Raw genomic sequence first — 25,296 nt, forward strand, 5'->3', positions numbered from 1 at the left:
AGCAGGTTTGTGCGTAGTCGAGCTTAAGGCTGGGTATTGATACAGATTTGATTTGGATTCACAAGCTCTCAATTCGATTTGATTTCAATTCATTTGTGCATATTTCAATTATAATATCCATTTTGCTTTCATATAAAATACATTCTCTCTCAGCTAATGCTATAATTATACAGGGGACCTTCTAACTTGGTACACTATGAATATTTTTATTTAAAAATCTTTATTTGATCATTAGTTTATCACTTTGGTCACATTTGAGCTTTTTAAAAAATTTAAAATACAATTTATTCCATCAATATATATGATGTCTTGAAATTGCATATTATTATATTGCATCAAATGGCTTCTTTACTTCCATTGTGCATTGGGTGATTGCTTCTATTTATTTTGTTTTTGATCAAAAACTGACTGTAAGACCCTGTTTACACCTGGCATCAAGATGCATTTTTGGTGATCCGATCACATGTGGTCAGCGCTAAATGCAGGTCAAAATATTTTGTGACAATTAAAAACATATTAAACATGTGAAAACCACTCATGAATGTGGTCAAAAACGCATATGACCGCATCGCATTTGAGGTGTAAATGCTAATCCGCCCTTATGCATCCCGGCAGCAGCGAAGCACCACCCCTCTCCTGTCGATCAACTGCTGCGCTGAAACGAGAGTTTAAACTTTGCAGATTATGAGCGCTTTAAAAGGAAATAGCCATTCGATTGGAAAATCAAAAAAAAATGATACATACACAAGCATGAGAACCTCACAGATCTTCTTTAGTGTGTTCGATACTAACATGCAGGGACACTTATGAGAAGCACGAACATCTGAGGCTCAGGTTAATACAGGTAACCCACTAAAATAACTGACAATTTATCTCAAAATATTGCTTTTGTGTTTAGATTGAATTTCAAATGCATCTGGGAGAAACAATTTTTTGTGCTTTCTTTGGCTTTTCTGAATTTGTTGCACTTTAATGTTATGCTGTAACATACTGACATAGTGATTGATGTATGTCGTCATGAAACAGCGACATTTTCCTCTGAATCCGAAGTGTAACAAGTGGCCACAGGAGATGCATTTAAGCTACCAGGTGTAAAATATTATTGTATCACCTGACCACATGTGATTGGATCACCCGAGCTGCATCTGTGTACCAGGTGTAAACAGGGTCTATAGAACAGAAAGGGTATTAAAAGAGACATTATTCAATGTCATAATTGTGTGGATCTCGTGTTTGGACAAACATTATACAAAACGAATCAAACCAAACATTTATTCTAAACCTGCAGTGAAAGGATCTTAGTGCTGGGCTTATTCGCCACTTTACTACTCAAATCACTGGTGAGTAGGAAAGTCATAAAATATCAATTCATCGATTATTGATCAGCACCTTATTTTCTTGATATGGTTTTGAGGCAACAATATATTAAAATTAGCCAATGTTTAAATTAGAAGCCTAATTTTTGTGTTTTCCCATTCACAGTCAGCTGGAATTCTGTTTAATATAGTATGGCGTAATAGCTTTGGGAGACCACAAGGGGGTGATATAACTTTAACTGTAATTAATACATAAGTTATTGTCACTGCCCTGCATTTGTGCAGCTGTGTTTTGCATAGTATTTTGTCGTGGATAATGTTATGCAGAATAAACAAATTGTGTTGTAAGTAGTGATTGACCGAAATTGTTAATTTATGGCCGATGCCGATATCCAGAGAGCAAGGTGGCCAATATGCTGATACAATGCCGACATATCACACAATTAACTAACTAAGTAAATAACATAAATATAAAATGGCAAAAAAATTAATAAACTCTTATATAGCACTATTTTTACTCAATTTCGTCCTAAACTTTAATTTTGTAAAAAATAATAATATTGTATTTTAAAAGGACGATAGCAGTTTCTTCTGATTTCTGTTTAGTCATCAAATTTTATTAATTTATTTTGCACATGAAGAAATAGTTTATATACAGTAGTCCAGCAACTATGGATGGCATGTGCACATTAACAAGTGCATTTTCTAAAAAAAAATACAGACTCAAACCAATTGTACAAACAGTGCACTGCGAATAAGACATTTACTCATAGCACCCGTGAAACGCTTTTACCTTGAAGTTGCACTCATGCGCTCATGCGGATCCAGCACAAGCAGCAATCTCCTGACAGTTTAAATGGCCTAGATCACCTGCTTGGATTGTCACAGACTGACTATCATGATTTGTGAACTTTTGCTCCTGATCCATACGTTTTTGAATCTGGCTGATAGAATACGAGCTTCAGAGGAAGATATTAGAAGAGCGCTCAACGGGAAGAAACACTGACCACATGTGATCCGATCAGATGATACAATAATTATTTACACCTGGTAGTTTAAATGCATCTCCTGTGGCCACTTGTGATCGGATTCGGAGGGAAATGTCGCTGTTTCATGACGACATACATCAATCACTATGTCAGTATGTTACAGCATAATATTAAAGTGCAACAAATTCAGAATCAATATCAGAATTTTTCAAATGAAGATTGCGATGTATCAGAAAATTGATATCAAAGGAATTCTACAAAACGCAGCGCAAGGGCGAGGCCAATTGTGATCTGATTAACGTGTATACATGCTGAACGAAGCCGAGCTACAATCGCATTACCTAGGTCTGTTAGTCTGACTTTGCAAAAATAGGACTGATACAATTACAGACTAAAGCATTTACGTGACATTTTAAAAGACAAATAATTGTTTTAGTGCAACTGAAATCAAACTTTTAAAGTGAATGTAAACATACAAAATGTTTTATTCCAGAGATTATCAAAGGAATGTTCACTTCAATGTTTAAAATTGATTATATGCATACTTGCTCACCTCATCAGTGTTGTACATGCCCATTCCACAGCCACCAGCAGGAAAATTAAACACCTCCCACTCCTTGTTTTTACTTCCATCGGCTGGAGAGAAGACTATTTTAAATTTGCCCGGCTGGTTCACAACAAAGTCTGTTGCTTTGTACTGTAAATTAACAAAGAGGAGTACTGTAAATTAACAAAGAGGAGTACTGTAAAGTAACAAAGAGGATTGCATGTCTCTGGAAGTAAAACACTGAATATCCAGTGAATAAACAATCCAGGGCATCCAAGAAAAGCAGACCTGATCACCGTGGGCATGTCTGCCAATTGTGATGGGCTGCGTCCAGCCAGGGACAAGTCTGGGAATGTTCTTGCAGATGATTGGTTCACGGAAGACAGTACCACCAAGTATGTTCCTGATGGTTCCGTTAGGACTCTTCCACATTTTCTTTAGATTAAATTCTAGCAAGTGAAAAGAAATGATAATGACATTTATATCACGCAGTCATGATTAAAGAGGTTGACCAAGACATTGTGTAAAAAAGGTTTTGTACAAGCTTTAAAGTTTAGGAAAATCGACATCAAAACATGGTTCATGTATAATTCCTTAATCAATAGCAGTCATACATATTATTATTATTAGAGTCAACCGATATGGTTTTAAGTGGCCAATGTGCATATTTAGAGAGCAGGGTGATAATACCAATATATAAAACTAAAAAAAAATTCTTCTGCAGTATAGTTGCTAAAGAAAATGTACATTTTAAAGGATTTTTAGATATTTATATTGGAAAACAAGCCAAAAAAAACACAAATCGAAATATATTTTGTTGCAGTGTATAATGGGGTGAAGACTACCCTCTCTCACCTTTTTGTTCACTTCAATTAATCTTTAACTCACTAATCCATCTTTAACTCACAAAATAACAAACTCTCTATATTAATAAAGCTGCTTATTGCCAATTTTCTTGATACGATAATAAATGCACAGTGACACATATATTATGATTAAATAAATCGCGAGCCATCACGTTGTAATCAAGCATGCGTGCTCGAGAGATGAGCGTCACCTCGACAGAGTGTGACTCAGCTGGGTACAGTTCAATCAAAAGAATCAAGTGACTATATGTTCCACTTGCCAAGTTCCTGCTCTTGCTAGAGAACCATTTCATCTTACAAATCAGCAAACCCAGAAAGGTTGCAGACAAAACCAATAAAATGGAGTTCTTAGAAGTCTAAATGCTGTCAATAAATCTTGGTATGACCTTTATAAGCATCATGGGTAACAATTTATTCCAACCACAGGTCAGGCCAGGTCATTAAAGTCAAAGTACACCATGTGAACATTTCAAGTCAACTTTAGCATTATATTTAAAGTTAAGTCTTCAGATTAAATAATGTTTTTTTTATATTTTTATACTACCTCAGATACCTAAAGTTGAATACATACAATTCAATAGGAAAGGCTTTTACATTTCTGCAAATTCAAGATGTCACATAACCAAAGAAATCCTAACAATAAGTTACCTCAAATCTGTTTCAACCAAAGTGCATTATGGATAAGGCCTTTGGTACGAAGCCTGACTGAGTGAAATGTTTGATGACAATTTTTTATTGTCGATGTTGTCGATAAAGCAGACTAATAATTTCAGCCCTAATCACTACATTTACTATTTATTAACCAAACTATTCATAGTTATCATCCAATGCGATAATCACAAAATGGTCAAATATCAGTTGATTAAGACCTGGCCAATATGTCAGTCTCTCACTAATACAAATAATATGCCAAAAAAGGTAAATACATTTTTTAAAGAGTTTATGGGGTGTGCTGTACCTTCAACCCTAGCTTCGTCAGGTGTGATGGTGGCGCATTTCACAGCAACGTTGTATTTCTGGGTGGCTAAAGCAGAGTCAATTGTGACTTGGTCATTTGTCTGGTCACGGTAAGGAAGACCAAGGTCAAAGTACTTCAGCTCCACATCCACATTGGTCAGAATGAGCTGGGCAGAACAGTTTCATGTTAAAGGTGTAAAGAGTGTCATTTTCATAAATTACAGATATATGCTTTCTGATTCGGCAATTTGAACCTCCAATTTTCACTATCCTAAGAAGACTGAGCACAGAAAAATGGAACAGTAAGCATCTTCAGATGCGTTTCAAAAAGTCTAATTATTTAACCATGCTAAAGGAATAATTCAGCCAACAATGAAAATTCTCTCATCATTTACACAACCTCATGACATCCCAGATGTGTAGAACACAAATGAAGATTTTTTTAGAAGAATATCTCAGCTCTGTAGGTCCATACAATGCAAGTCAACAGGGTCCAAAACTCTGAAGCTTAAAAAAGCACATAAAGGCAGCATAAAAGTTATCCATTCGACTTCAGTGGTAAAATCTATGTCTTCAGCACTGATATGATTCATTTTTAAGAATAAATCTCCACTTTTTAACAGCCCTCCATTCTCTCCTAAGAGTTCTTTTTTGTTTTTAACTATTTGAATTCTCTGTGCAAAACCCCACCTACTGTGCAAAGAGGATCATTTTAAAAAAGAAATAATTGGACCCTGTTGACTTGCATTTAATGGACCTACAGAGCTAAGATATTCTTCTAAAAATTCTAAAAGTTTTTGTTCTGCAGAGGAAAGAAAGTCATTCATATCTGGAATGGCATGAGTGAGAGTATATGATGTGATTCTTAATTTTTGGGTGAACTATTCCTTTAACGATACACTTGAGCGAGTGATGCTGAAAAATGTGGGATTTTCTGAAGTGGCCAAAAGATGTCCACCTAAAGTGTAGCAGCAGTACATTAAAACGGAATTAATTTAAAGATGCAACTCTTCCAAGAAAGTTTTACTGTGCAAACTGTCAAACAGCAAAAGCACGGCACACAGTCAACATGCAAATTAAAGCACCAGCAGCTAAAATATTACAAATAATTTATAGAAGAAAACTAAATCTTGATAAACTTGTTGACTAGTCAGCCTTTGCCTTTGTGACACATCCATATTAGGGCCATTGCTTAGATATTAATTAAACCTAAATACTGTAGTTATAATAATCTTTAGAATAATGGTGTTGTATTGTTGGGCCCATTTGGATTCTCCAGAAAACAGACAATTATTTCAGCTTGTGAAACGTCATCACCACAACCATCTGTTGTCTTTCGAGAGGCAGACGGACAGTCAGTGATGACCTCACACGGGCCCCACCCCCTGGATTACCTCGCCATATTCTCTTCGGCTTCATACGTAAACACTCTCCCAGTAAGCTTATAAGTTTCTTTAAAGGGACATCTGCATAACATGCAAATCACTCCTCAACATCTTCCTCATCTTTAATTCTTGCAAGAGATGCCATCACATTATCTTTCTGCTCTTGTCTAAACCAATTTATGTTCTCTATCTGTACCCATCTAGATTTCTCACTCTCCTTTTTTGCCCGCTTTCATTTGACCTCTACATCTTCCCCTCCAGCATTCTGTTTCTCTCTCGGTGTGTGAGTGTCAATGATGTAAAAATAGACCAGAGAGAGACTGCTTCACCTACTCCCCCTCATTCTCTCACTCACACACTTGGTGTTTAAGCACCTTTTCTTTGATGAACTCCCAGATGATCCTGGTCATCTCATCTCCGTCCATCTCCACCACCGGCTGTGCCACCTTGATGCGCTTTTCAGCATCTGTCAATTAAAACATAAAAAGTTTTGTACTTCTACTGCATCTGAATCAGTCATTCCACAAGCCAGTTCTTCTTTCAGGCTTGGAACTGAATAACTGCCTACATAATTGCCTATTTCATGGGGCACCCAGAAATTATGAAGAGGAGGGTGATAAAGACACAGTAAGACTAAATAAAGCCAATTTCAAATTCTGGGGCTACAGTATATAATATATATATACTATATATATATATATATATATATATATATATATATATATATATATATATATATATATATATACCTCTCCTTGTTTGATGTAGTGTGAAGCAATAGCATAAAAGGTGTATGCAACACTCAAGAAATACTTTTAGTTAGTGAAATTGAACAGGACGTATATATAAATAAATAAATATATATATATATATATATATATATATATATATATATATATATATGTCCATATATCTATATTTCACTGAATCTAAAAGTATTTCTTGAGTGTTGCATACACCTTTTTATGCTATTGCTTCACACTACAGCAAACAAGGAGAGGTCATCTCACTCTTCCACTCTCTCAGACAGGAACAAATTTGAGGAAGGAGTGGGAGCCACAGACAGAATCAAGTGACTATATGTTCCACTTGCCAAGTTGCTGCTTTTGCTAGAGAACCATTTCATCTTACAAATCAGCAAACCCAGAAAGGTTGCAGACAAAACCAATAAAATTGAGTTCTTAGAAGTCTAAATGCTGTCATTAAAGCTTGGTATGACTTTATAAGCATCATGGGTAACAATTTATTGCAACCACAGGTCAGGCCAGGTCATTAAAGTCAAAGTACACCATGTGAACATTTCAATTCAATTGTAGCATTATATTTAAAGTTAAGTCTTCAGATTAAAGTAATGTTTTTTATATTTGTATGCAACACAAACTAACTCAAATACCTAGAGATGAATACAGACAGTTCAATAGGAAAGTCTTTTACTTTTCTGCAAATTCAAGATCACATAACCAAATCCTAACAACAAGTTATCGCAAATTGTGACGCACACAAGAATGGATAGTCACAATGTCTGGTAAAACTGCTTTATTCGCAGAATGGCAAAAGTACAAAGGGGCAAATCCAGAGAAGCGTAGTCAAGGGGAGTGTATGGTCGAAGCCGGGAGATCAGAATATAACAAAGGGGCAAATCCAAAGGAGCGTAATAAAGGGAAGCGTAAGGTCATAGCCGGGGAATCAGAATACACAAAGACAAAACAAGCAAGTAGGTTTAAACAGGGGAAGCTAGCGAAACACTAGAGCTGGCAAAGCGAAGGGGGTACTAAACAATAACCAACAACTGTGGGGAGAAAGGGCAGGGTATAAATAGAGGGATAAATCAGTGCAGGTGAAACTAATATTCCGGTGATTGGGAGCGAGCGTGAGAGCAAGAGGGGGTGGGGTGAACTTGGGGATTAGCGTTCGTTACACAAATCTGTGTCAACCAAAGTGTATTATCGATAAGGCCTTTGGTACGAAACCTGACAGAGATCAGGAATACAAATGACATAAAAAGAGAATCCTGGGGAAAAGAATCATCTCACTAGTCATAAGTACGAAAAGGATTATGTAAGAATAATGCTTCAGTGCCCCGTTTACACCAAGGTCTAAGCAGTCATTTACATAGTGAATAAATCCTGCAATGAACTGTGAGTTTCAAGGCATGAGCTAACGTGCTTTGATGGACATCGAAAACCTCAAGCTCAGAATTTAAGAAATATTCCATCCAGTCCAAACAATTGCCTCTGCATCAATCAAGAAATTACTTGTTTGTTTAAAAAAAAAAGAGTACAAGACTCTATTTTTTTTTGTTTTATTGCTAATTTATTTTAAGAATGACAAGGACTAACTGGTGTTACTCTTATTGGCAAGTACATGTACAGCATCATTTAGCCCACTCCTAATGATATGCTTACATTCATAGTGCTTGGAAGTCGCAAATTACCACTTTACTCCTACACTGCACAATTCTGTTGACATTCATTTTAGTGCCATATAACCTATTTTCTGCTTCTTTTTCTCAACCAACCTTTACTAATATACACAATCAGTCACAACATTAAAACCACCAGCCTAACATTGTGTAGGTCCCCCTTGTACCACCAAAACTGCAATTTATCTCAGAATAGCATTCTGAGATGCTAATCTTCTCACCACAATTGTACAGAGCGGTTATCTGAGTTATCATAGACTTTGTCAGTTTGAACCAGTCTGGCCATTCTCTGTTGACCTCTCTCACCAAAAAGAGTTTCCATCCACAGAACTCTGCTCACTGGATGTTTTTGGCACCATTCGGAGACAATTTTAGAGACTTTTTGCATGAAAATCCCAGGAGATCAGCAGTTATAGATATCCTCAAACCAGCCCATCTGGCATCAACAATCATGCCATAATCCAAATTTTTCACATTTATCCCTGTTCTGATGGTTGATATGTACATTAACTGAAGCTCCTGACCCGTATCTGCATGATTTCGTGCACTGCACTGCTGTCACACGATTGGCTGATTAGATAATCACATGGATGATTGTTGGTGCCAGATGGGCTGGTTTCAGTATTTCTGTAACTGCTGATCTCCTGGGATTTTCACGCACAACAGCCTCTAGAATTTACTCAGAATGTTGCCAAAACAAAAAAACATCCAGTGAGCAGCAGTTCTGTGGACAGAAATGCCTTGTTGATGAGAGTGGTCAACAGAGAATGGCCAGACATGGTTCAGCCAGCAAATCAGATAACTAATCTGTATAACTGTTGTGAGAAGAATAGCATCTCAGAATGTTAAAGAGATGTGGGTTGGCGCTGTTTTGGCTGTACGAGGGGCAAGGCCGTAACCACAGTATACATAAAGAGGTACAAGTCCCCCCCCCAATAATCAAATATGGTCAGATTGAAATGATGTACAAACCAACAGTAATTTCCATTGGTGCAAAATATTCACCATTTGGTGAAATTTGCCATTTTTCATTTAAAATATGTCAGTACGTGATTTGTGTGTCATAAAAAATTTTGAATGTGAAAACATTAACAGAGCCGTTTTCAGCACATCAGGCTTAAGACAAAGAGCGACTATGTGTATATCGCAAAGTAATTGAATTAATGTTTTTATCTGGTAAGTTTCTTAAGTACCTTTTTAGAAAATGCAATTGATATTGTCTTATAAAATGATCTATAACACAAAGTAGAGCATTTTCACCATCAGATTAAAACTAGAACATTGTAAGACCTGTAACTTGTGTCTTCAATTGAGTTTTTATGTTTTGGCAAGGACAGTGTCATATATTTTTAATGCAAACATGATTAGGTAATAATTTCAAATCAATTTAAGATTTTCTAAATAATTTCCTTATGTCATTCATTCAGAATTTTGTACAGCATCTCCTAAGAATTTTCTTAAAGAGACCATTTTATTTTGAGTATGTTCTTGTCATGTCTGTGCTCAAAAAATTAGCCACCAGTTAATTACACCAGTAGTTCACCTAAAAATGGAAAATTTACTTTTACTCATTCATTTACTCACTATGTTCTGTTACTTTTTCTTGGAACATAAAAATAGATATTTTAAGCAGCTCGCTCTATTCCATAGAGCATCAGTATATAATAAGCAGGAGCTGGCGGGCCTTCAAAAAGGACAAACACTATAAAGCACTATTAAATGTCCAGTATAAAGACATCATACAGTAGTCCATATGCATTATATTCCATGCATTCTGGGGCCACATAACTGGGGCTTTGTGTTGTATGGACTACTTTTATGGTATATAAAATTAATAATGATTTTCTTTTCTTTGGACCTTGGCAGTAGTGCTCAATATGAACTGTTTTTATATGGAAAAGAGCAGCGTTCTGGTTCTCAAATAAAAGATTGTGTTAAGATTCAACTGGGGAAAAAACACAATGTGGGACAACTTGATGGCAGTAAATAATTTTGTGAATTTTCTTTTTGCTAGGCAGCTGATACAGTCATGTCATTTTACAGATACTTCAGTGATGAAAATAAATTCAAATTGTATTCTTTGATACAGCACAAAAAAGAAAGAAAAGATGACTAAAACAGGCAAATTGCTAGCAATGTAGACACAGTGGAACTTTTAACATTTAAAGCCTTTATTCAGAAAATTATTGCATTCAGAGCCTTTACTATTTTAAAGGACCAAAGAGGGCCATTATCTTTGTCACCTCAACACCTGCGACCTCCCACCCTAAAGGCCTTGACGAGGGGACCTACTCAATAGTAGGAAGGTGGTTTTAATGATGTGGCTGATTGGTGTATTTCTATATATCTTACCTTAATCACAAGGAAGTGTTTATTGCATTGTTAGGATTGCTTGAAAGTTGATGCACTGATTGTCAGGCATTTATTCTCTTTTTCTATCCTTTGAAATGTGGCTACTGACTTTCTTTTTTTCTCCTACGACATGAGAAAATTACAATAGACCAACTTTGACCTAAATCAGAATTTCTGGTGCAACCAAACTGGCACAATTTAAAATTCAAGATGGAATAAGCTGGAATGTGATGTTTATCCAACTATAGAAATCTTTTTCTGCATTTACAGTAGCATAATTCTATAACTCAGCTAGAAACTGCAGTGACCATCGACTATTATAGTTCAAAGTAGAGGTTGGCCTATATTGGATTTTGCAGATACCAATAACTAAGTTGGGAAGACATGCCGATAATCAATTAATCAGCCGATAGTTTTAAAAATTGATACTGAATGAAAAAACAACATTTAAAGTAGGGATGCACCGATACCACTTTTTCTCTTCCGATTCCGATACTGGAAATCTCAGTATCGGCCAATACCGATCCTGATACGATACCAGTTTTGTTTTTTTGCATAATCAGTTTAGAATATCTTTACATTATTGTGTGGAACTAATTGGGGGTACTCTTTAATAGAAACACAAACCTCTAACTACACATTATTTCAACATAAATGTATAGCTTATTAAGAAACACTTTATTATTAACTAGTATACTGGATAATATAGAAGCAAAATTAACAGTAATTCCAGTCTTCAAGTCTTCAGTAGAAAATAAACCAGTGTTTTATTTTTCTTTCTTTTTTTTTCCCCCCCAAAATTTTTCAACTTACATCTGGACAACCTCACCCTCCCCGGTTGGGGCGGTGTGTCACAGGGACCCTGGAGGACACCTCCTCCCGAAAGGATTCAGATCTCTTTATTGTTAAATTTTTTTATCAGTCCACTTTTCATTCACACAGTTATTTTTTGGAAACCATTCAATTTAAATATTGTTTTAAATTGTAAACAAATGCTAATGATGAAAATAATAATAAATAGTTATTCATATTATTATTATTATTTACTTTTAATTTTAAATACAACAGTAATTTATTTAAGTTGTGAACATTTTAATCTTTTTTTTTTGTAATTTGTTTGCTCACTTTTATTTTGACATTTCATCCAAACTCTCCAGGAATTCCTGTGTGTGTCTGTTTGTAGGCAAGTTCACAGTAGTTTAATTCGCTTCTTATTCAAATTCTGGTCAAATGCTCATCTGATGCCATTCTAAATGCATATTATAGGTGAACCGAACTATTGAGCATCTACATCTGAGAAGTTGTTTGTGAGTAGCACTCAAATATTGCGTACCTCTGTGAAGGCTAAAAATAGCTGTGAGCATGTGTAAACAGAGCAGTGCCATTCACTGACGCTGCACGTGCATTTTATATATTTACTTATTAAACAGTCTTTTATGATTCACAGAGCTATTGCATGTCTTCAAGTGGCTGATCACTTCACTTCTGGTGAGGGGTCTTTAATGTCAAACTAAGGCAAATTAGTGAATTGCAATGTCTTTTTTTTTAATGCTTCTATAAGATTCAGTGATATTTTTGTTTGTATTTTGCACTGTTACGCTCGTTTAAATTCTCAAAGAAACTCATCACACACACAACGATCACTTGATAATTATCTAATCAAAATTACAAAAATACGTATTACTGTGAGGATAAAAGATTTATTAAAATCAAATGCATTTCTGATTTGTTTATACGTTTCTCTTGACTGCGTAAAGATATTGTTCTCAAATCTTTCACTACCTTTAAATATCAGAATCAGAGTCAGAATCAGCTTTATTGCCAAGTATGCTTACACATACAAGGAATTTGTCTTGGTGACAGGAGCTTCCAGTCTACAACAATACAAACAATACCAAAAACAGCAGCAAGACATAGGTAATTAAAACAAAAAAGAACACAAAATAAATAATTATACATATACGTACATACACTCACCTTCATACATACCCACATACACACACGTAGTGCAAATCTAATACAATCTGTATATAAGAACAAAAAACAGTATATTATGTACAGAGCAATGTAAGTAATGGCAGAAGTGGATATGTTGGATAATATAAATTAAAATTAAACTGTGTATTGCACATCATTATTGCTCAATGGGGCAATTTAATTGTTCATTAGATGGATGGCCTGAGGGAAAAAACTGTTCCTGTGTCTGACGGTTCTGGTGTTCAGAGCTCTGAAGCGCCGGCCAGAAGGCAACAGTTCAAAAAGGTAGTGGGCAGGGTGAGTGGTGTCCAGAGTGATTTTACCAGCCTTTTTCCTCACTCTGGAAGTGTATAGTTCTTGAAGGGGGGGGCAGGGGGCAACCAATAATCCTCTCAGCAGACCGAACTGTCCTTTGTATTCTTCTGATGTCTGATTTCGTAGCTGCACCAAACCAGACAGTTACTGAAGTGCAGAGGACAGACTCAATGACTGCTGAGTAGAACTGTTTCAGCAGCACTGGTGGCAGGTTGAACTTCCTCAGCTGGCGAAGGAAGTACAACCTCTGCTGGGCCTTTTTCACAATGGAGTCGATGTGTATTTCCCACTTCAGTTCCTGTGAGATGGTAGTGCCCAGGAACCTGAATGACTCCACTGCTGCCACAGTGCTGTTTAGAATGGTGAGGGGGGACAATGATGGGGTGTTCCTCCTAAAGTCCACAATCATCTCCACCGTTTTGAGCGTGTTCAGCTCCAGGTTGTTTTGACTGCACCAGAAAGCCAGCCGTTCAACCTCCTTTCTATATGCAGACTCATCATCATCTCGGATAAGGCCGATGACAGTGGTGTCGTCTGCAAACTTCAGGAGCTTGACAGAGGGGTCCTTGGTGGTGCAGTCATTGGTGTACAGGGAGAAGAGTAGTGGAGAGAGCACACATCCCTGGGGGGCACCAGTGCTGATGGTACAGGTGGTGGAAGTTAATTTTCCCTGCCTCACAAGCTGCTGCCTGTCCGTCAGAAAGCTGGTAATCCACTGACCGGTAGAGGTGGGAACAGGGAGTTGGTTTAACTTAGTCCGGAGTATATCTGGTATGATTGTGTTGAAAGCCGAGCTGAAGTCCACAAAAAGGATCCTTACGTATGTCCCCGGTCTGTCCAGATGTTGCAGGACGTGATGCAAACCCATGTTGACTGCATCATCCACGGACCTGTTTGCTCGATAAGCAAATTGAAGGGGGTCCAGAAAGGGTCCAGAGATGTCCTTCAGGTGGGCCAACACCAGTCTCTCAAATGACTTCATGACCACAGATGTCAGGGCGACAGGTCTGTAGTCATTAAGTCCTGTGATTTTAGGTTTCTTAGGGACGGGGATAATAACGGAGCGTTTGAAGCAGCATGGGACTTCACACTGCTCCAGTGATCTATTGAAGATCTGAGTGAAGATGGGGGCCAGTTGGTTAGCACAGGAACGAAGGCACGCTGGTGAGATGCCATCTGGGCCTGGAGCCTTCCTTGACCTTTGCTTCCGAAAGACACGGCACACATCGTCCTCACAGATCTTGAGTGCAGGTAGTGTAGCAGGAGGGGGTAGGAGGGGGGTTGCAGGAGGTGTTAATGGTTGTGTGAAATGAAGGTCCGAGTCCATGTGGGGTGTGAAATTGGGCCTTTCAAATCTGCAATAAAACACATTCAGGTCATCAGCCAGTCGTTGGTCCACCACAGGGTTGAGGGTAGGAGTCCTGTAAGTAGTAAGTTGTTTCAGGCCACTCCACACTGATGCAGGGAAAACTTGTTTTTCAGCTTCTCAGAGTAGCTTCTTTTAGCCACTCTGATTTCCCTATTCAGTGTGTTCCTGGCCTGATTATACAAGACTCTATCCCCACCTCTGTAAGCCTCCTCTTTGGCATGACGAAGCTGTCTGAGTTTTCCTGTGAACCATGGTTTATCATTGTTGAATGATAAAAATGTCCTAGTAGGGATGCACATATCCTCACAGAAACTGATGTATGATGTAACAGTATCTGTGAGTTCGTCCAGGTCTGTAGCTGCAGCTTCAAAAACACTCCAATCAGTGCAGTCAAAGCAGGCTATTCCAGCTCTGCTTCAATAGTCCATCTCCTTACAGTCCTTACAACTGGCTTTGTTGATTTTAATTTCTGCCTGTAGGACGGGAGAAGATGAACCAGACAGTGATCAGAGAGTCCCAAAGCTGCATGTGGGACAGAGCGATATGCATCCTTTAATGTTGTATAGCAGTGATCCAATATATTCCTGTCTCTGGTGGGGCATGTAATGTGTTGTCTGTATTTGGGCAGTTCGCGTGTGAGATTTGTTTTGTTAAAGTCCCCAAGAATAATAATAACTGAGTCCGGGTATTGTTGTTCTGTGTCTGTGATTTGATCAGCCAGCTGTTGCAGCGCTAAGTTCCCAGACGCGTTTGGAGGAATGTAAACACTCACCAGAATAAACGAAGAAAACTCCCACGGCGAGTAGAACGGCTTACAGTTAATAAAGAGCGCTTCCAGATTAGGGCAGCACATCCTCTTTAATGTTGTTACATCTGTACACCAACTTTCGTTGATGTAAATATACAACTTAGCTGGCTAAAGCATCAATGTGGCTGGATATAAACTAATGTAAATCAATGGTAATAATTTTTTTTAAACATTTGGGTAGGACTTGCGTGTTTTTTGTCACATTGTTCTAACCGCTTGAGGCTAGCTTTAATGTTAGCATCCTCTCAGCCTAGTCTGCAAACATACTGCTGTTCTCTATTAATGCAGCATCTATTCTAGAAAATAATTTCTTTATAATGATATGACAACATGTACCGTAAACATACCTTTTAGTTGTTGGTGTTTTAAATCTGCATTGTTCAGCTCTGTGCAGTATTCCGCTGCATTCAATGTGCAGATTCGCATGTCAAAACAACCACCACGAGGAATCAGTGAAAGTTTTTATTTCTCCTCTAGAGGCTGCTCTCATACTGTATAATGACAGCGTGCCCTTCCCAGCTGCTCCAGCACTGGACACCAAGGGGGAAAATTATCGTTGTGGTTTTTTGCCGATAACCGATAGTTCCAGAAATTGTTATCGGTGCTGATTAATCGGCAAAACTGATATATCAGTCAACCTCTAGTTCAAAGTAGACTGTTTAGGTGCATAAAGCAATTATTCCTAAAACTTATACTGAATCGTGGATCTACAATTACACTGGAAAAGGCAGTAACTCCACATGCCTCTACTAGTGATGCCCCGATCCGATACTGACGTTTTTAAATGGATTGGGTATCGGTCCGACGAGCCCGATCCAAATCCGATACTGTATGTTAGTCATGTTCGTTACTGTCAAGCTCAAAAAATCACATAAAAGAACCATTAAAACACAATTAAAGTAGTTCATATGACTCATGCATTTTATTCAAAGCCACTTGAAGACGTGCAATAGCTCTGTGAATCGCAAAAGGCTATGTTTTATAAGTAAATATATAAAATGCACGTGCAGCTCCAGCGCGTTATTGAATGGTGCTGCTCTGTTTACACACACATTCCCAGCTATTTTTAGCCTTCACGCAGTGTGCAATATAGCACAAACAACATCAAAGATGTAGATGCTCAATAGTCTAGTTCGCTTAGGCTATAATATGGATTTAGAACAGCACCAGATGTGCTTTTTTTTTTTTTTTACAGAATTTGAATAAGAAGCGAATTAAACTACTGTGATCTTTCCTACAAACAGACACATACAGGACTTCCTGGAGAGTTCAGAATGCCAAAAGAAAAGAGTGAGGGTTTAAAAGTTAAAGGTGTAATGGAGAGACTCACGGAGGCAGAAATATGAACTCAGTAGCAGGGTTTATTGAACAGATGATTGAAACAGTGATGTAAACATTGTGAGTTAATCCAGTTGAGCAGAGTGGCAAACAGCAGGTGAGTAATATCCATACAGGGTATAGACACGACGAACAGATAATTCACAACAGTCTTATGATACTTTCAGGCATTAATGAAGACACAGGTATGTTTGACATAGTAGAAAGGTCTGGAGTCTCAGAGATACTATCGATGAGAACAGAAAAAGAGTGTGTGTGAAAGAGGGGTATATATGCAGTCCTTGATTAGCTACTAATGAGCGCTTTGATAGCAGTGAGGGAGAAAGAGAAAGAGAGACCAGTGGATCCATGACAAAAGGTGCGCGATTGAGATATATTACTATAAAAACAGTTAGTTCCGGTCCTCGAATCTGATTGGACGAGAGACGTTCCATGAGCACTGATGGTCTGACACCATCAGCACTCCAACGCTTCACTGTGTGTATCACTCTGCTTGTGTTCATGCAATTCTAAACTAAAGTGTAAGAGCAGTGCATATGTGTTAAGAGCTTCTGTTTGTCTTTTTTTTTACATTACATATGTTAGCCAGCAGGTAGTGGCAAAAGAAAATTTTTGTGTGTTATATGAGCATATTTGGTGAGGTGATGTTAAGTGAATCCGCATCAGCTAGTGTTTACATAAAACATTTCCAGCTCCAGCTCCAGCTAACAGCTACTACTAAAACTAGGAAATAGCTTTAAACAGCTTTAAACTAACAACTTCAGCATTATGGCTCATCACAGCTGAGAGACACAACAGACTGTTGAATTACACAATGGGTGCTGTTTAAAATGGTGGAGGACATTGCGGTTTCTATAGTAATCGACACTTGCGCACCGGCTACAGCGAAATAGGGAGAAATACCCCCGCTTGAATGCTATTTTTTCAAAGAGAAAGCAGATCTTCAGAAAGCTGACAGCATCTCTGCTTGGGAGTTGCAGCAGGTGATGCATATGCTCCATCTCTCTTTATCTCTCTCTCTCTCTCTCACTCTCTCACACACACACACACACACACACACACACACACACACACAACCTTTTTTATCCAATAACTTGTTAGAAACAGCACAAGCCGTGATACAATTTCTGAAGTGACATTTTTGAATTACTAACGAAGGCTGGGATGCATCATTTGGTTTGAACCAGCAATGGCAGATTCTGATCCGTCACATAAGAAAGTAGTTCCATGCACAAATGCGTTTTTTATGATCATACTCAGTTTTTTAAATTTTTTTCCTATTTGCTTATTCATTGAACTGTTGTATATAAGCAACATCACACTCGCAATCATGCAATATGGCCCTACATCAGCACTGCTGTAATTACCTATGGCACTCGGCCTGAGGCAGTGTGTAACGCTTGAGCAACAAGGCAGACGAGGAGATGCGGATCCAAATGCAGTTTAGAGTTTATTAAATAAACAAACAATAAACACAAAAGAACAACCCTCAATGGGGAAATAAAACATAAAACTGAAAACTAAACACGATGAAAACAAACAGAGAACTCGGGCAGGGAACACATACCAGGCTAACAACAAACAACGATCGACCAGGACTGAACCAAAAACCAGGGTATAAATACATGAACATAGGAAAAAGGGGCCAATGAACAAACAGAACTCAAACAAGATAACAAGGTGATAAACAGAAGCAAAATGGCAAATTAACGAGGGCAGGTGCAAACAATGAACGTGAACACGAAAGCTAACAGAGAGACTATGGATTTACACAAGGGACAAAAGTGAAAACTAAGGAATGCAAAAGTGACAAAAATGGCAACCAAAAGGGCAACAGTGAAACAAGACAAGGTAAACATAACAGAGCCCCCCCTCAAAGGATCGGATTCCAGACGATCCTAAGAAACAAAAAACGAAGGACAGAAAACCCACAAAAAACAAAATGAGGGCACAAGGGGCAGACAGGCAGACCGGGGGGGGTACAAGAACAAGAAGGCAGTCCAAGGGGCACAGAGGGCAGGCAGGAAGTCCAAAGGGGCAACGAGTGGCAGACAGGCAGTCCAGGGGGGCAAAGAGGGGCAGACAGGCAGTCCAAGGAGGCCGAGAGGACAGGCAAGCAGTCTATGGGGGCACAAAGGGACAGGTTTAGGGGGCATGAACCAGGCAGGGACAGGTTTAGATGGCCCGAGGGCTGGCCATAAGGCAAGGGCCGGCTCAGGGGGCCTAGGAGGAGGCCACAGGACAGAGGCCGGTTTCCGTGGCCTAGGAGATGGCCATGGGGCAAGGACCGGTTCAGGGGGTCTGGGAGCTGGCCTCAGGGCAAGGACCGGTTCAGGAGGCTTGGGACCTGGCCGCAGGGCAAGGACTGGTGCAGGAGGTCTGGGAGCTGACCTCAGGGCAAGGACGGGCTCAGGTGGCCTGGGAGCTGGCCACGGGGCAAGGATAGGTTCAGGAGGCCTGGGAGCTAGCCACAGGGCAGGGACAGGTTCAGGAGGCCTGGGAGTTGACCACGAGATGTGGGTAGGCATGGGGGACCTGGGTGGTGGCCGCCGGATAGGGACCGGCGGAGCCGCGTGAGGCGGAGCCAAGGAGGATTTCGGAGGCGGAGCCGTAGAAGACTTGGGAGGCGGCGCCGAAGGAGGCGTAGGCAGGACCATGGGGGGCTTAGGAGGCAGAGCCGAGGGAGGCCCAGGAGGCAGAGCCGAGGGAGGCCCAGGAGGCGGGGCCGAGGGAGGCATGGGAGGCCGAGCTGGGAGAGGCGGAGCCAGGAAGGAACTAGGAGGCGTCGGAGGCGAGGCTGAGGGAGGCTTCGGAGGCAGAGCCGGGAGGGGCGCCGGAGGCGAGGCTGAGGGAGGCTCCGGAGGCGGAGCCGAGGGTGGCTCTTGCGGCGGGGCCGAGGGAGGTGGCGCCGTAGAAGGTTCTTCAGGCGGTGAGCTGGAAGGCTTCGGAGGCGGGGCCGAGGAAGGTTGAGCCGTAGGAGGCTCGAGAGGCAGAGCCGTGGGAGGCGGAGCTGTAGGAGGCTCGGGAGGCTCTGGGGCGGAGCCGTGGAAGGCTCGAGAGGCCCGAGGGGCGGAGCCCTGGAAGGCTCGAGAGACTTGAGGGGTGTAGCCCAGGGAGGCTCGAGGGGCTTGAGTGGCAGAGCCCTGGAAGGCTCGAGAGACTTGAGGGGTGGAGCCCTGGGAAGCTCGAGAGGCTTGAGTGGCGGAGCCCTAGGAGGCTCGGGAGGAGGAGCTCTGGAAAGCTCGGGAGACTTGAGAGACGGAGCCCTGGAAGGCTCGGGAGGAGGAGCCCTGGAAGACTAGAGAGACTTGGGAGGCGGAGCCCTAGGAGGCTCGGGAGGAGGAGCCCTGGAAGGCTCGGAAGGCAGAGTACTAGGAAGCTCGGAAGGCGGAGCTCTGGAAAGCTCGGAAGGCAGAGTACTAGGAAGCTCGGAAGGCGGAGCTCTGGAAAGCTCGGAAGGCTCGGAAGGCAGAGTACTAGGAAGCTCGGAAGGCGGGGCACTGGGAAGCTCGGAAGGCGGAGCTCTGGAAAGCTCGGAAGGTGGAGCACTGGGAAGCTCGAGAGGAGCTGACTCTTGGATGGGCGCGACCACTGGCGTTGGCCTTTGGACGGTCATGGCTACTGGCCCTAGCTCTTGGACGGTCGTGGCTACTGGCACTGGCTCTTGGACGGTCATGGCTACTGGCACTGGCTCTTGGAGGGTCATGGCTACTGGCACTGGCTCTTGGACGGTCATGGCTACTGGCGCTGGCTCTTGGACGGTCATGGCTACTGGCACTGGCTCAGGGACGGTCGAGGCTACTGGCGCTGGCTCTTGGACGGTCGAGGCTACTGGCGCTGGCTCAGGGACGGTCGAGGCTACAGGTGCTGGCTCAGGGACGGTCGAGGCTACAGGCACTGGCTCAGGGACGGTCGAGGCTACAGGCGCTGGCTCAGGGACGGTCGAGGCTACAGGCGCTGGCTCAGGGACGGTCGAGGCTACAGGCGCTGGCTCACTGACTTCTGAGGCGACAGGCACTGGCTCACTGACCTCTGAGGCGACAGGCACTGGCTCACTGACTTCTGAGGCGACAGGCTCTGGCTGGGTTACCGTGGTATGCACCGGTTCGGGTTCGCTGGGCGCTGAGGGCAGAGCCAAGAGGGGTTTAGGGCACGGGGCTGCGGCAGGCGGAGGCTGGAGAGCAGAGACCTTTCCCCTTCTCCTCTTCCTCCGGGCTGATGCGACTGGCGAAGCTGGGACGCTGTTACTGGTCAGCGTGGCTTCAGGCTCGCTGGCCGTGGCTGGCAAGGGCTCCGGCTTGCTGACGGCAGAGGCCGCAGGCGCAGGCTCGCTCACAGTGACATGCGTGGGCGCTGGCTCGCTCACCGTGACAGGTGTGGGCGCAGGCTCGCTCACCGTGACATGCGTAGGCTCTGGCTCGCTCACCGTGACATGCGTGGGCTCTGGCTCGCAGACCGGGGCAGGCGTAACAGGGAGAGCCTGGGACGGCTGAAGAGTCTCCACAGTAGGTGGGGAGGTAGGGTCCTTCCCAGCATGGCCCACAGTGAACGGGGAGCCGCACAACAGTAAGGTCACCTCCAGGAAGTCGCGGAGAGTCCAGCCGCGTGATGCCGGCGGCAGCCGCTCCTTCAGCCAGCCACTCAGGTTGTCCCTGAAGAAGACCACAAGGGAGGTGTCCGGGAAGTCCGCAACAGCCGCAAGACCAAGGAAGTCGCGGACGTGGGCCTCAATCGGACGGTCCTCTTGCCTAAGGCAGAGCAGGTGGTATTTGGCACGTAAAACCGCTGGATCCATGGTGGTCTATCGTTCTGTAACGCTTGAGCAACGAGGCAGACGAGGAGATGCGGATCCAAATGCAGTTTAGACTTTATTAAATAAACAAACAAGTAAACACTAAGGAACAACCCTCAATGGGGAAATAAAACATAAAACTGAAAACTAAACACGATGAAAACAAACAGAGAACTCGGGCAGGGAACACATACCAGGCTAACAACAAACAACGATCGACCAGGACTGAACCAAAAACCAGGGTATAAATACATGAACATAGGAAAAAGGGGCCAATGAACAAACAGAACTCAAACAAGATAACAAGGTGATAAACAGAAGCAAAATGGCAAATTAACGAGGGCAGGTGCAAACAATGAACGTGAACACGAAAGCTAACAGAGAGACTATGGAGTTACACAAGGGACAAAAGTGAAAACTAAGGAATGCAAAAGTGACAAAAATGGCAAACAAAAGGGCAACAGTGAAACAAGACAAGGTAAACATAACACAGTGCTGATGTAGGGCCATATCACACTCTTGCTCGTGTGATATTGCTTAAATATATTACTATTATAATATATTATAATTTGTTTAAAAATTAGAATAATATTTAAGTTGAATGGGTTCCAAAAAATAACTGTGTGAATGAAATGTGAGCTGATATCTTACAACTAAATTGAACAAAAAAAAGAGTGCTGAAGACCAGATACAAGTTGAAAATGTTTTGGAAAAAAAAAACAATACAAATGGATTCTTTTCTACTGATGACTTATACTGGAATTAATTTTCCACACAATAATGTAAAAATATTCTAAACTGATTATGCAAAAAAAAAACACTGGTATCGGCCGATACTTTGGTTTCCGATATCGGAATTAGAAGATAAAAAGTGTTATTGGTGCATCCTTAGCCTCACTCAGCATTTCAAATACAAGCAATCATGCTCATTGTCAAAAAAAAATTATTTGCTTTCAAGAACATTTGGAAAAATGTGTCCACTTGTGCTATGAAATGGAAGGTCAAGCCAGGCATATTGAAGGTCAAGCCAGGCATAGTCACTGGAGTCCTCACAAATAATTTGGGCTAATGTTCATATACTCTACTGATGGCCTACAAAACAAGCTCAAGACAAACCAGAGAGGACAAGTACTGAAATGTATATTACACCAAGATGCTGCACCATGGAGGAACCCAAAAATAAACTAGTAAAACAACCAACCAACTTGGTTGACCACAGTTGTTCAAACATTTCTATAAATAGTAAAAAAATAACTCAATACTTTAAAAGGACAAATCTTTAATCCATACTAAGAAAATTAATGTCACTATAAAAAACAACAATACAGGAATTGGATAATCTACGATTCAGAAAATGTCAAAATAAAGATCAGACATGAACACCATGGGTTCTCAGTATGCGTAATCTCTGCTCTCATTGCAACCCATAAAACCTCTTGGCAGAGTCAAATCCAACCTTATGACTTTAATGAGAGTGGTCATGCAAGTACTGTAAGTGGGCCTGGCTTTATTCCAGAACTCGTGTCACTAATGTCAATCGGAAATGCAAGTCAGCACCTTGATATGAGAATGTTATGCACTGCATTAACTGTGGCTGATATTCACATATTAGATCTAATGGAAAGACCTAAAATAACTTAAACCACTAACGTAGCTATTAATGACATGTCAATAACAATGCACTTGTCTGTACAAATTTTAATGTGGCATGCCTCAAAAGCAAAAGGTTGTATTGCAAATAATATAGCCTACTATTGGCTTGATAACGATTACTTCTGTTTAAAATGCTACATACTTTATTATTCTAAATGTGAATTAAATGAAAATCAGAGTTTATAATCAGTCTGTTCAGTTCATTAATTGTCCAGCTGGAGTCACCAATTAACACACACCGGTAAAAGAGTGCAAGAACAGTCAAGAGAGTCCGGACGGTGCGCACATATATTTACGCCAACTTTAGACCAACTCGCAGGCCCTCCATCGCAGCCACATTGAGTAAGAAATGGCATGTATAATATGTATGTGTACATGCATATGGGATACTGAAAATTCACTATTGTTGCACAGAAAACAGACATACAGTAATCATTTGTATGGATATGGTACACATATTTATTTTTTTCTGATTTTATTTATTGCAATTTTGCAATTCATTACTTTTGTTACACTAATTATGAGAGGGGTTAAGAAATACTAAAGAGGTGTAGGCATAACTCAATTAAACATAAGAGGTAAATTGGGTGGTATGAGGTCCCGGCCCAGGTCACTAAAGACCCAAGGTACGCCTTTCAGGGTTAAACAAACCTCCTTAACAACCGATTACATAACATATATGACAGCCAGTGTCAACCTAACAGGGCCTGACACTAAAAGCGTAATTCATAGACAGCTGTGGGTGAAGTCAAAAGTTCTGCCCTTCAACTGTCCCGTACAGGTTTTAAAGTAACAGTCTGAGAAGCATGATTCTCAGATAACCCAACTCTACCAGCAAGTTGATGCATTAAATAATAAGTAAACAAATACAGTCTTCATAACAAATAGGCCATTTGGCAAGCTGCTAGGGTGAAAATAATGTACTCGATTATGGTTGTCAAATGTCAACTTCACAAACACTGTTTTAAACAACATGTCAAAAGAGTATGCATGTTGGTACATCTATAGTAATGATTTGCAATCAGTCAAGTGTACGACACGGCGTCCTGACCGGGCCGGCTGACCTTGAAATTATTTTACAATGCCTCAACAGCAAAATACAAATAAAACCCAGCCTGAACACTCGTGATTACTGGTACCTAAATCATTTTTTATCTCACCAAGCGATTGGGACATATGTTACAGCAAATTACATAAATTCAAAACGCAAATGGGTTCATAAATCATCATCCCTCAGCCTGCTTGTCTATTTGTGCGATTCACACACCAAAAATAGCCTTCTCTCTTACAACGCCTTCAATTTGTACAAAGGTATAACGGTGTAATTAAGGCTGCATTTGCATTTCAAACTGCGATGGTGATTTAATCGCACTGGATTAGTCGAGACTAAATTATTGAGTGGTGTTCGCCCTTTAAATAGCATCATCCTGCAGGGAAACAAAGGAGCGCGAGTTTGCAGAACCTTTTATCCACGCGACGACTTCTGCCTCTGCGGCCGCGCGATTCCAGCTTCATATACAGCGTCATCACAATAATAACGTTCTGTGCAGGCACTACTAACTAAAGCAGCGCGTGAAGAGAAAACAAAACTACTGACAGCGATCGAAATGGAAGAGTGGAAATCTGCAAGCCGGCTCATTCAAAACACAAGATAGCCCGGCAGGATATTTGTGGCAGGAGTGCATGTAGATTTCAATGTATTTCCCCATAGTCTCAGCGAAGTATTAGCATATATTAATATTAAAGCACGGTTAATGAGGCATTATTGACCACAGATTATTTTGATTGGAAAAACTCACAGTTCCTCTGTTGCAAACTCTGGCAAGAAGCTGGAGCGAGAACGGCGGGGCTTTTGGATAGAGTTGCGGCAGACCTAGTGAGAGAGCTGAGGACCTTCAGGTAACCTGCCATGTTTTTATTCGCCGAAAACGCTAGAGATTGCTGCCCGTCTTCACTCCGATCGAAGGAATGAGCGAATGAATCGGAGCGTTCGGCAATTAACGCAGCTCTTCTCCGCCTTCGTGCAGCGTCACATTTAGATGAGTAGGAGGGATTACAAAAATCATCGATGAGGCGTGCGTTCAATCAGACTCGAATGCGCTGCACATCGACTTTCCACATTATGGTGACTTTTGATAACGCACAGAGTGCAGGTTTCCTTCACAGATCAGTGGTTTCCTTTCGTTTTTGGTTAACCCTTTAATGGTGTG

At 41.1% G+C, this 25,296-nt stretch overlaps 1 protein-coding gene across 1 annotated transcript in view; it reads right to left on the reverse strand.

The window, feature by feature from the left end:
• LOC127623397 (isocitrate dehydrogenase [NADP], mitochondrial) overlaps nt 1-25,071 on the reverse strand; it is a 32,492-nt gene extending 7,421 nt beyond the window's left edge. Inside the window, exons 1-5 of the mRNA XM_052097855.1 lie at nt 24,886-25,071; nt 6,435-6,526; nt 4,677-4,842; nt 3,141-3,301; nt 2,859-3,002 (exon numbers count right to left, since the gene is read on the reverse strand). Of these exons, the coding sequence (XP_051953815.1) occupies nt 2,859-3,002; nt 3,141-3,301; nt 4,677-4,842; nt 6,435-6,526; nt 24,886-24,997 (675 nt within the window). The 5' untranslated portion in view covers nt 24,998-25,071. The remainder of the gene's footprint in view (nt 1-2,858; nt 3,003-3,140; nt 3,302-4,676; nt 4,843-6,434; nt 6,527-24,885) is intronic.
• Between the last annotated feature and the right edge of the window lie 225 nt (nt 25,072-25,296).

This window comes from Xyrauchen texanus, chromosome 29 (assembly GCF_025860055.1).
Source record: "Xyrauchen texanus isolate HMW12.3.18 chromosome 29, RBS_HiC_50CHRs, whole genome shotgun sequence".
In the NCBI taxonomy this organism is placed as follows: Eukaryota; Metazoa; Chordata; class Actinopteri; order Cypriniformes; family Catostomidae; genus Xyrauchen; species Xyrauchen texanus.